Source organism: Bos indicus, chromosome 1 (assembly GCF_029378745.1).
Source record: "Bos indicus isolate NIAB-ARS_2022 breed Sahiwal x Tharparkar chromosome 1, NIAB-ARS_B.indTharparkar_mat_pri_1.0, whole genome shotgun sequence".
Classification (NCBI taxonomy): domain Eukaryota; kingdom Metazoa; phylum Chordata; class Mammalia; order Artiodactyla; family Bovidae; genus Bos; species Bos indicus.
The window spans coordinates 77237243-77250770 of NC_091760.1; the positions used below are offsets into that span (position 1 = coordinate 77237243).

The 13528-nt window shown below is 35.9% G+C and overlaps 1 protein-coding gene across 5 annotated transcripts in view; it reads right to left on the minus strand.

Annotated features, from left to right (window-relative positions):
- Nucleotides 1-13528, minus strand: part of IL1RAP (interleukin 1 receptor accessory protein) — a 154874-nt gene that overhangs the window by 24291 nt on the left and 117055 nt on the right. For all 5 annotated transcript variants that reach the window (XR_011566736.1, XR_011566744.1, XM_019958152.2 and 2 more), the window contains exon 8: nucleotides 11713-11861. Coding sequence is in view for 3 of the 5 variants with exons in the window: in XM_019958152.2 (XP_019813711.1) it covers nucleotides 11713-11861 (149 nt within the window). In the remaining 2 variants the exon portion in view is untranslated. The remainder of the gene's footprint in view (nucleotides 1-11712; nucleotides 11862-13528) is intronic.

Here is a 13528-nt window from a genome sequence, read left to right on the forward strand (position 1 = left end):
GAATGCAGTGGCATCCCACGCCAGTACTCTTGCCTGGAAAATCCCATGGATAGAGGAGCCTGGTAGGCTGCAGTCCACGGGGTCGCTAAGAGTCGGACACGACTGAGCTACTTCACTTTCACTTTTCCCTTTCATGCACTGGAGAAGGAAATGGCAACCCACTCCAGTGTTCTTGCCTGGAGAATCCCAGGGACGGGGGAGCCTGGTGGGCTGCCATCTATGGGGTCGCACAGCATCAGACACGACTGAAGTGACTTAGCAGTAGTAGCAGCTATTCTAAAGGGAAAATGGTGAGTAGCCTAGAGCAAAATCTGAAATTCTCTAATTAAAAGGAAAAATCATTGAGTTTTGCATTCATTATCCTAAACTCAGGGTACTAATCCTGCTACAGATATAGCCTGGGAGTCAGCTGTACAGAATTACCATGTACTCTAATACTCATGATTTCCAGGTGGCGCAGTGGTAAAGAATCTTCCTCTCAAATGCAGGAGACCCGGGTTCAATCGATCCTTGGGTCTGGAAGATTCCCAGAAGTAGAATATGGCAACCCACTCCAGTATTCTTGCCTGGATAATCCCATGGACAGAGGAGCCTGGCGGGCTACAGTCCATGGGGTTGCAAAGAGTCAGATACAACTAAGCGACTGAGCATGCATGCACACAGGCTTGTACTCAACCCATGAACAACAGTGCTTTAAAATAAGATAATAAATGCCATAAAGCTATGTCAGTGCATTTGAGAATTTATTAAGATCAGTTTGAGTAGCTGGCATGAAAATTGCTGTGTCCTTGGTATTTCTGAGTACATGTTATGTTAACGACACACTGGGCTAATTCCCACTGTCATCCTCATTATTTGCTCAGCTATTTTGGCTCTCTTTGGATGGACATTTCACAATAAGAAAAAATGAAAAAAGGTCAGCAGATCCACTTACCTGAAATGGATTTTTCTTAAAAAATATCAGTAGTTACCTTGTTTAGTGATCAAGATATCAATTACACTCATGACTTTCCCTCTGCCACATTCATTTTACTACTGCTGTTTTATTTCTACTAGAGCTTTTTAATTTTGTGTCATACAATTACATGTGTCATATTTACAGACTGCACTTTGTTGGGCCACCTTGATGATTTCAAGAAGTTCCTTATGCTATTTAACTAATTGAACTCAAGATAAATAATCCACAAGCCTGATTTTCTAAATGGTTTGAGTCACATTTAGGAAATGCTCTAAAAAGCTTTCAAATATAGCTTTGCTGGTTTGTTTGAAAGGCTGATCCTTAGTCCACATTTTCTGTCTGCCCCACCTCAAGTCTCTGATGTTTATGGATAAAGATTTTACTCTGATGCAATCCCAGACCAAAGGGTTTCCAGTCAAAGGGGTGATATAACTGACCAAACTGGACTCCTAAACTACTTCTATCTTTGTTCTCACTGATAATCTAAACAGGATGGAGACAAATTTACTGACTTGCTCTACTGTTTCTTTCTGAATCAGAATTCCCTCTATCCTTTTTCCAGAGCCCAAATTTCCAGCTAACTACCCTTGGTTAAGCCAGTACAATAGCTCCGGTCAAGCTATCAGTCTACAATCTTGTTTCTCCTTGAAAACTTAAATTTATCTCCTTCATATTCATTATCATAGTAGGGGCCTTGTTATCCATTGAATCTCCCAACCAAATACCAGCTGCTTGAATTTTCAAGTATTCCCTGCCACAGAATATTTGTCTATTCTTTGCTAAATTGTTGGGACTACTTGACAATTTTTGGTACTACAGTAATAGTCACTTGCCTGAATAACAAAGAGAATGTGTATATGTGCATGCATGTGCTAAGTCCCTTTAATTGTGTCCGACTCTTTGCGACCCTATGGGCTGTAGCCCAGCAGGCTCCTCTGTCCATGGGATTCTCCAGGCAAGAATACTGGAGTGGATTGCCACGCCCTTCTCCAGGGGATCTTCCCGACCTAGGAATCGAACTGAAGTCTCTTATATCTCTTGCACTGGCAGTCAGGTTCTTTACCCCTAGTGTCACCTGATAGTAAATCAAAGATTTATGACTGAATTAACCTTCAGACCTTATTTGTTTGGCTATTTTAGTTCAAACTTGTGCATTTTGAAAATCAGCTTCTGGTCTTAGAGAAGTGACAGGGGCAGCCTTCTCTCCATAACATGTAAAATATTATGATGATTTAGGGGTATGCAAAGATTTCTTTTCTTTTTTTTTTGCAAAGATTTCTTAGAACAAAGAAAACAATAACCATTAAAGAAACATCAATAAATTACATCTCATCACTAAAATGTACCACTGAAGAAAGGAACTGGCAAGATACAGAGTGGGAGAAAGTATTTGCAAAATATCTATCCAATAAGGAACTGGTACCTAGGGTAGAAAAGAGAATTGCTCAGATCTGATAATGAAAATACAAACAACCTAGTTATAAAATGGACAAGGTATTTGAACACTTATAACACAAAAGAAGACCAATGACTAACAAGCATATGAAAAGGTGCTCAGTATCTTAATCATCAGTGAAACAAAAACTACAAAATGAGGTACCACCACACACTCACTAAAATGGCTAAAACTAAGATTGTTTGCTGTTGTTTTAGTCACTAAGTTATGTTTGACTCTGTGACTCCATGGACTGTAACCTGACAGGCCCCTCTGTCCATGGGATTTCCCAGGCAAGAATACTGCAGTGGGTTGTCATTCTTTCTTCTGGGGCCCCTCTTGACCCAGAATTGAACCCATGACTCCTTCATTGGCAAGTGGATTCTTTACCGCTGAGCGCCAGGGAAGCCCAAAACTAAAGAGTAACAACACTGAATGACAAAGATGTGAATACACGGTTTCAGTGAGAGGGGAGAACGATACTACCACTTGGGAAGAAAGCTCTGAGAGTTTCTGATAAAACTAAGCTGGTAATTCTACTCATAGGTACTCACATCAGAGAAGTAAAAATAAAAGTCTATAAAGAGGCTTGGATAAGAATGTTAACAGAAGTTCTTCAAAACTGTGAACAACCCAGATGACCTCCACCCAGATAAAGAATAACTAAGCTGCAATAAATTCTTTAAAAAACAAAACAAAAAAACCACCACCAACAAAAAACACTATTTGGCAAACAAAAGCAACCAACATACAACAGCGTGACTATTAAGATTATTTTCTGAGTGAAAGAAGCTTTATAAAAAAGTGCATTCTGTATAGGTCTAGGTATATAAAGTTCTAGGAAAGGAAAAAAATAGTACATTCTGATAAGGAAAATCAGAACAGTTGCTTTGACAGTGGTGGAGAAGGTAGGAGTAGCAGGATTGATTGATAAGGGGAAGGAGTGGGAGGTTACTGTCTATGGTGATGATAATATTCTATATTTGATTTTAAGTTACACCATAAATATATACACATTTCTCAAATATTATCAGAGTTCACATAAATGTGATTTGTAATTTGTCACTGTATACAAACTTTACCTAAAAAAAAACCTAAAAGAACTATAAATAAATATTAAAATTTGGATAATACAAGATGCTTAAATGTTTAGGTGATAACTTTTACTCATGTCTGTAACTACTTTAAAGGTATAAAAAATAAGATATATTAATGTATGCATAGCAGAATGGATTGATGGGTATATGTGATAAAGCAAAGATACCAAAATGATAGAATCTATACAGGTTATATAAATGTTCACTGTATAGTTCTTTCAACTTTTCTATGTATCTGAAAACTGTCAATAAAGTATCAAAATATAAAAATTAAGATGAAATAAACCTGCAGATTAAAACAAAGCTGAGAGAATTTGTCACCAGCAGATGTATGCCACTAGAAATATTAAGTGCTTTTCCAGCTAAAATGTTACCAAGAATGAATAGTGCCAGAAATGGAAAATATGCAAATAAAAAATTAATTTTTTCTCAGTTCTTAATGTATTTAAAGAATACTTTTTTAAAGCAAAAATAATAGCAATGTATTGTGGCATTTAAATGCAAATTGAAATGCATTGTAACAATAAAACAAAGACAGGAGAGAAAAAAATAGAACTTTACAATTTTAAGATTCTTATAAAATATGTAAAGTGATTAATTCAAGGTAGATTGTAATAAGTTCAAGATAAATATTGTAAATACTATAGAAAAAATTTTTTTAAATAACACGGAATTACTCAATATACCAGCAAATTTGGAAAACTCAGCAGTGGCCACAGGACTGGAAAAGGTCAGTTTTCATTCCAATCCCAAAGAATGCTCAAACTACCACACAGTTTCATTCATCTCACATGCTAGTAAAGTAATGCTCAAAATTCTCCAAGCCAGGCTTCAGCAATACATGAACCGTGAACTTCCAGATGTTCAAGCTGGTTTTAGAAAAGGCAGAGGAAGAGATTAAATTGCCAACATCTGCTGGATCATGGAAAAAGCAAGAGAGTTCCAGAAAAACATCTATTTCTGCTTTATTGACTATGCCAAAGCCTTTGACTGTGTGCATCATAATAAACTGTGGAATATTCTGAAAGAGATGGGAATACCAGACCACCTGATCTGCCTCTTGAGAAACCTATATGCAGGTCAGGAAGCAGCAGTTAGAACTGGACATGGAACAACTGCTGTATATTGTCACCCTGCTTATTTAACTTATATGCAGAGTACATCATGAGAAACTCTGGGCTGGAAGAAGTAGAAGCTGGAATCAAGATTGCAGGGAGAAATATCAATAACCTCAGATATGCAGACGACAGCACCCTTACGGCAGAACATGAAGAGGGACTAAAAAGCCTCTTGATGAAAGTGAAAGTGGAGAGTGAAAAAGTTGGCTTAAAGCTCAACATTCAGAAAACGATGATCATGGCATCCGGTCCCATCACTTCATGGCAAATAGATGGGGAAACAGCAGAAACAGTGTCAGCCTTTATTTTGGGGGGTTCCAAAATCACTGCAGATGGTGATTGCAGCCAGGAAATTAAAAGACACTTACACCTTGGAAGGAAAGTTATGATCAACCTAGATAGCATATTGAAAAGCAGAAATATTACTTTGCCAACAAAGGTCCATCTAGTCAAGGCTATGGTTTTTCCAGTGGTCATGTATGGATGTGAGAGTTGGACTGTGAAGAAAGCTGAGCACTGAAGAATTGATGCTTTTGAACTGTAGTGCTGGAGAAGACTCTTGAGAGTCCCTTGGACTGCAAGGAGATACAACCAGTCCACCCTAAAGGAGATCAGTTCTGGGTATTCATTGGAAGGACTGATGCTAAAGCTGAAACTCCAATACTTTGGCCACCTCATGTGAAGAGTTGACTCATTGGAAAAGACGCTGATGCTGGGAGGGATTGCAGGAGGAGGAGAAGGGGACGACAGAGGATGAGATGGCTGGATGGCATCACCGACTCGATGGACATGAGTTTGAGTGAACTCTGGGAGTTGGTGATGGACAGGGAGGCCTGGCGTGCTGCGATTCATGGGATCGCAAAGAGTCAGACATGACTGAGCGACTGAACTGAACTAAAAGTCAGTAGGCCAAAGAGGCCAAATAGAATACCAAGAAATTATCAAATTAATCCACAAAAAGGCAGGAAAGGAGGAAAAAAGCAAAGAATAGGTGCAACTCCTGGATAATAAGTAGGAAGATGGTAGACTTGAAGCCAATAATGCTAATGATTACATTAAAGATAAGTGGATTAAACATATAAATGAAAAGACAGAAATTATCATGTTGTATTAAAAATCAAAAGCCAATAATATGCTATCTATAAGAGATGTACATTAAATATGAAGATATTGATAGATAAAACAGAAGAATGAACAAATTAATTTAGGTGGCTAAATTAATATCAACAGAATTTTAATGAAAAAAAGACAGGTCATAATTTAAAAGAGTCAATTCATCAAAAAGACATAATAATCCTAAATGTGTATGTATCTAAAAACACAATTCTAAAATATGTGAAGCGCATGGCAGAACTGAAGAGAGAAAAATACATAATTCTATGTAAAAATTTCAACACCGCTGTCTCAGAAGATGAAAGTTTAGCAGTTTAAAAAAAAATCAATAAATATATTGAAGACTTGAACATCACTGACATCAATTGACTTAGCTGACATTTATAGTACATAAAAACTGCAGAATATACACCCTTTTTAAGTGCGTGTGAAACATTTACCAAGATAAACAATCTGCTGTGACTTTTAAAGAAACACCAATAAACGTAAAAGAAATGAAATGAGGCAGAGTATATATTTTCTGGCGATAACAGAATTACATTAGAATTTATAATCAACTGTGCTGCACCATGTTAAGTACTTGTTACTTGCTCCCTCCAGTCTCACAGACATTCTGGGAGTCGAAATCGAAAGAAGGACAAATGGAAAGCTTGCACCAGTTCATGTATACAGTTTGCACCAGAACCACTACCTGAGCTGAAGCCTGTCTAGCACCAAATCCTCTGTTCCTTCTACTTCGCTCTACAGTCTTCCCAAGTAGTTCTAAGTCACAGGTACCCTTTCCCTGCCTTTTAATAGTCATTGCTGAATTGTTCGATTACCTAGACTTAAATGACAATGTGAAATATCAAAAATTATCACGATAAAGAGTGGAAACAGTCATTTCTAAAATTCAATTACATTTTAATATATAACATGACAAAAAATGTAATCTGGAAAATTCCCAAACATGTATAAGTTAAGTAACACATTTCTAAATAAATCATGGGTCAAAAAATAATTATAAGAATTAGAAAATAATTTGAATTGAATGGTAATGAAACTTCAACATTTCATCACTTGCATGTTTAAGCTAAAGTGGTCTAATGAAGGAAGTTTATAGCTCAATGCTTATACAGGAAAAAAAAGAATTATTTGAAAATCAGTGATGTAGCTTTCAACTTCAGATGATAGAAAAGAAGAACATATTAAATGTAAAACAAGCAAAAAGAAAAATACAGAGTAAAATGAATAAAATACAAAATAGAGAAAAATTAATGAAAACATTTTTGTTCATTGAAAAAAAAAATCAGTAAAACTGAAAACCTCTTTCTTGATTGATAAACAGATTGGATGAAAATATAAATCGCTACTATCAGGAATGATGGAGGGAGAATCATGATAAATCCTGCATGCATTAAAAAAATTACAAAATGATGTAAAAACTTTTTATGCCAAAAATGTGACAATGTAGATAAAGCATGAAAAATTATTTGAGGAGACAAATTCCCCAAACTGATACATGAAGAAACAGAATATCCAAATAGCTACTAAAGAAACTGAATTCATAATTAAAAGCTTTCCCATAAAGAAAATGCCAGACCTAGACAGTTTCATGGGTAACCCTTTTAAATATTTGAGTAAGACATAATATCAATTTTATACATAAGCTTTCAGATAATAGCAAAGGAGGGGTCATCATCCAATTCATATTATAAGGCCAGCATGGCTTTGTTACTAGTCATATCACTGCAAGGAAAGAAAATCTCAGACCAATATCTCTCATGAACAAATATATGAGCAAATTCCGTAACATAGAAATCTTCTAAGATATTAGAAAATCAAATACAGCTATATAAAAAGGGTAATAAATCCTGATGATGTTGGGGTTTACCTCAGAAATGAAAGGTTGTATCAACATTTTGAAATCAGTCAATGTAAAGTATAATATTAATAGAATAAAAGAGTAAAATATAGGATCATCTCAATGGATAAGAGTCTGAAAAATTTCAAGATACATTCATTAAAAAAATAAAACGAAACAAAACTCTCAGCAAACCAAAAATATAAGCTTAATACTTCATGTAGATGAAGGTTGTCTACAAAAACTTACAAGTAGCATCATACTTATTATGAAAACTGAATGTTTGCCATCTAAGATAGGAAGCAACGCAAACATGGCTGTTCTCCATTTTTGCTGATTGTGCTACTGGAGGTCCGAAAGAGTGAAACAGTCAGGAAAAAGAAACCAAAAGTAGGAAGTCTGGAAAAGCAGTAAGAGTCTGTTTATTCGTGGGCTTTCCAGGTGGCACTAGTGCAAAGAACCTTCCTGCCAATACAGGAGGCATAAGAGATGTGGGTTCCATCCCTGCGTCAGGAAGAGCCCCTGGAGGACAGCATGGCAGCCCACTCCAGTATTTCTGCCTGGAAAATCCCAGGGACAGAGAAGCCTGGAAGGCTGTAGTCCACGGAGTTGCAAAGAGTCAGACATGACTGAAGCAACTTAGCATGCACACCATGATCAAGTGTATAGAAAATGCTAAGACCACACACACACACCAAAAACAGAAACCCTATTTAATTAGTGAATTTGGAAAGGTCAAATGGCCATAAAAGTTAATTCCATGTTCTTTTTTTTTTTACAAATGTGCAATTTGAAAATGAAAACATTTAAATATTATATATGAAAGCATCAACAACATAACAGAGATAAATTTAACAATATGTGTGAAAGACTTGAAACCAAAAAAGAAAGACAAGCATTGCTGAGGATATTCAATTAGTCCTAAATAAATTGAGACATCATGTTAGTGAATTTAAAAACTCAATATTGCTAAAATTTCAATTCCCATTGAATCGATTTATAAATGAATTTGCAATTCCAATCAAATCACAGGAGCCTTTAATGTAGAAATAGACAAGCTGACAGTAAAATCTACATGAAAAATATATGGTCCCTGAATTCATCTTGGAAAAGAAAATGTGGAGGAAAGGATATAAAGTATATGAGCACATGATTTCATGACTTACTTTAAAGCTGTCCATCAAGACAAAGTAATATTGGACTAAAGACAGACAAACAGAGTAATAGAACATAGTAGGGAATTCAGAAATAGACTAACATTAAGAGAGTCCTTTTTTTGGCAAGTTGTAAAATCAATTCAATAAAAAAAGAAAAAGAGAGACCTTTCAATGTGGTTTCTGTATGGGAAAAAAAAAGACATGGGTCATAAGCCTATATAAGAGTCCTCATAAATGAAACGTTGTTAATATAGGGTTTAAAAAAGTACCAACTATAATAGAAGAAACTATTAAATGGACTTCTTTGTCAAGAAATTCAGAGAAGGACCCCTACATATAGTATATGAACATGAACACGAACACAGATATCACCTATGAATCTCAGCATTAGCCAGCCCAGAATAGAATCCACATGAGCAAACACACAGCTCTTCTGGTACTACTAAGTGCACAAAGAACCAACCGTGTTATATGTAATATGAATATAATTTCAGCAGAGATCATATGGTCTAGTGGACACACTGTTGCTGCTACTGCTGCCAAGTCACGTCAGTCGTGTCCGACTCTGTGCGACCCCATAGACGGCAGCCCACCAGGCTCCCCCGTCCCTGGGATTCTCCAGGCAAGAACACTGGAGTGGGCTGCCATTTCCTTCTCCAGTAGATGCACTAAGCATTCCATATTCCTAAAGCCATTCATATTAAACCATTGGGAACACAGCCTTCTGTGAAAGAAGAGTTACTCAAAGCAGCTCTGGTGGACAGACTTCCACATCACTCCTAGATTCAACATGATTTCAATTGATTGTTTTGATTCTATCCATCTGACACTGTTATTAATTTATTATTCCTCCATAATTGTTTCCTTAGAATATGAAACCCACAAAAATGTTCCATACCTAAAGAATCTGAAATCAAGTCAATTTGAATCAATTCTACCTACTACATTTCAACTCTACTACATTTCTTTTTTTTTTTCGTTTTATTTTTTATTTTTTTTAATTTGATTTTATTTTTAAACTTTAAAATATTGTATTAGTTTTGCCAAATATTTCAATTCAATATTCATATCAAGTATTAACATATGAAAGAACCATGAGGCTCTGAACTAAATTAACTTGATCAATTTTGCATATCACAGACCTTAATTATACTTGAGTATAAAAGCCTTTGTCAAAAAATACCTACAAAAATCTTGGGCAAGTAATAATAAGATCTAACATAAGGAGAACAGCCCTGGGATTTCTTTGGAGGGAATGATGCTAAAGCTGAAACTCCAGTACTTTGGCCACCTCATGTGAAGAGTTGACTCATTGGAAAAGACTCTGATGCTGGGAGGGATTGGAGGCAGGAGGAGAAGGGGATGACAGAGGATGAGATGGCTGGATGGCATCACTGACTCAATGGACATGAGTCTGAGTGAACTCTGGGAGTTGGTGATGGACAGGGAGGCCTGGCGTGCTGCGATTCATGGGGTTGCAAAGAGTCAGACACGACCGAGCGAATGAACTGAACATTTATTGAGCATTTAATATTTATATATGTTTATATGCCAGTAACCGTGCTGAATACTTTAAAACAACTTTGTGAGGGAGTGCTATTATTAATATTTTGCCTACTTTAATTAGAAACTGAAGCTCAGAGAGGTTAAGTGATTTTTCCAAGGTCATTGAATTGGACAATATTCCAACATAGGCCGTCTGTGTCTAGAGTACAAAAAATGAATTGCAGTATTATGAAGAGGCTTAGTAGTACTCTTAGGAACTTACTTTGGGAAACACTATCTTACAACATGCAGTTCAGTCTTCTCTTTTTACACTCCCTTCTGAGGACCAGAAGCAATGAACTATTCAGAATCAATCCACTAAGTCTCCTTAAGAGGCATATATTTCAGGCTTTTGCTCTTTACTTCCTAAGTTGTAATAAAATGCTAAAGTGAAGCCTGTTTGTTTTTTTTTTTAATCAGTTTTAAATGAGGTTTAAGTCCTATTGCAAAATGCAATAGTTTTAAACTTAACATTTTTAATTTTTTTGTGTATATATTAAAGGCTCTAACTTTGACATAGGTCCAAAATGATTCTGAATGGGTTGACTTCATGTGATGAATCATCCTTATTATTATCTAGATCACTGAAAAACATTCATGAAAGGATTCATTATCTAGGGTTCTTTGTTAGGTGAGAGACCCAAAGAAAATCTTAGACACAATATGTTTTAGGAGCAACAGCTCACACAAGAAAGCTTTATGATTTTTATTTATTGTAGGAAAAAATTGTAATATCAACATAGAAATCATTTCACATCAATTTAAGTAATAATTTTATTCATTTTCATTTTAGCAATTGTGGCTAGTGGTATATTAAAAACCTGCTTGAGATATTGGCACAGAGTGTTGAAAATTATTTTTAAATTATATTTTTGAGAATATTTTATATCTTACTTTACTTACATGCAATTAGATGATTGCTATTTATAATGTTTCATTATTATAGATAATGCTTCTAAGAATATCGATAGGGACATAATTCTCTTTCTGTTAAGTTACTTGTTCAAGAAAAATTCCAAAAGTATTAGGTCATATGGTATGACCAGTATTTATGACTTCTGAACTCTGCCATCAATGATTTCTAAAATGGTCTTTACAATTCACCAATGATATGTGGTTCTACCAGTTTTGTTATATCTCTGAGAACAGGAAATATTCTTTAGTTTTCATTTTTCTTTACAGATATGGCACTGTGCCTCGTTATCATAATCATATGAAATTTTTAAGTCACATATGGGCATTAAATACTAAAACCATAAGACATCATATTTTTAGTATCATTATATAAATGGAAACTCGCAAGATTTTTCATTCAAGTTTAATTCATCACTATGTGTCAGAATGTGCTAAGTGATAGAGCTCTCGTTGTCAATTTCTCCTTTTTCTTTATTCACTGGAGGGTTACATTTAGACTTCACACATTCATCTGCTGAGTGCATCCATTACCTTTCTGTTTCACATTGGCTGCTCTGTCAACCTCCCCTTTGGCATTTCTGGCATGACAGACATAATTGCGCTTGAGATCCTCAGCAGTAACTTTCTTGATGCTCAAAAGCTGAGTTCTTGTCTCGTCTTCTGTTACTTTCAGAATTACACTAGGAGTAGGAAAAAGAAAATCAAAGCATTAGTGAGATTCAAGGGCCAAAGGCTGTATGTAAATCAGACAAGTAGATAATAACAGATCTCCCAGGTGAGGACAGACAGAATGTCAATAAGCTGTGTGCTCATGATCCTGAAGATACAAAAGGAGACTAGCCTCTGGATTCTAATATCATTCTTTACCATCTATACTACACACAATTCCAATATCTAGATTCAACACCCAGCATTAGCATCATACTACAGGTCACTCTGCAAAGCGAAGGGTCTCCTTTCCTCAAATATATGAGGCAGGATGCAGCATTGATTCAGTGAGAGGCTTCTGAGGCCTGACCCCTTTGAATTTTGATCGAGGTTTTGCACTTACTGGTTATGTACTTTGAGCATGGTAAGTAATCTTTCCAAGTCTTAGTTCCTCCTTTGAAAAGGAGGAAACTGGCAATACCTACATAGTGCATTACAAGTATTAACTTACTCAAGAATTCTGAGGATTGAGTATGTTAATTCATAAGTATTAGAACAATGCATGCCTACATTCTAAGTCACTTCAGTCATGTCTGACTCTTTGCAACCCTATGGATTTTAGCCCGCCAGGCTCCTCTGTCTATGGGATTCTCCAGGCAAGAATACTGGAATGGGTTGCTATTCCCTTCTCCAGGGATCTTCCCGACCCAGGGATTGAACCCATGTCTCTTATGACTCCTGCACTGGCAGGTGGATTCTTTACCACTAGCGCCACCTGGGAATCATTAGAACAATGCTTAATAAATATTCATATAAGCTATTATTATCATCTCACAGTAATAGCTGATGCATTTCAGGGATTCCCAAAACTTGGATTTTGGACACAGATCGAACATTTTAGTTAAAATGCTGAAACCTCCTAGTTATATCCTAAAGAAAGAAGAAACTTCTCAGAGCAAGTAAACTTTGTGAAAATAAGTATATCCAATTCTCTGCAAGTCAGAGATCAAGTGCTTTGGGTCTAAGATCAAGACTGAAGATCTCTCTGAACTACTGTGCTCAAAAGGAAAAAAAATAAAAATTCTCTCTCTTACAGTTGACTGACATCCAAGTTCTTATGAGGTTTACTGTCAGTCATGAAATCTTGGTTAAGGGCTGTGATAGAGTTAACCTAAGTTGAACTGCACTGCTCAACTATGAACAGTGACTTGTGTCTCAGTAACAGCAAGGAGGAACAGTATGACTGTCATTACTATTCATTCATTATTTTTATAAGGGTTGGAAGCGCAATGTTCAGAATTCCTGAAATGGTCAATAACTCTCCTGTGCATTCAGTCACATCTTTCATCAATTCCTTCAGCAAAAACTGCTCCAATTTCAGGAAACTCCTTCTGTATCATTAAATATATTCTGTTTCTTGAAACTACACCTTTGTATATGATGTAAAAAAAAATGATTTTTTTTCTTTTTACCAGGAACATACTTTTATTTCTTTCTCCAGTTTATTTCTACTTATCCTTCAAATCTTTATTTAAGCCATGTATCATCTGAGACGTATTACCTAACTCCCTAAAGCTAACTGGAACTTCCAACTAAATCTTCCTAAATATCCAATACTTCCCTTTTACTGCATTTATCACATTGCACTGACATCTCTGTTGTATCATTGTTATACCTGTAAAATCTATGCAGTTAGGAA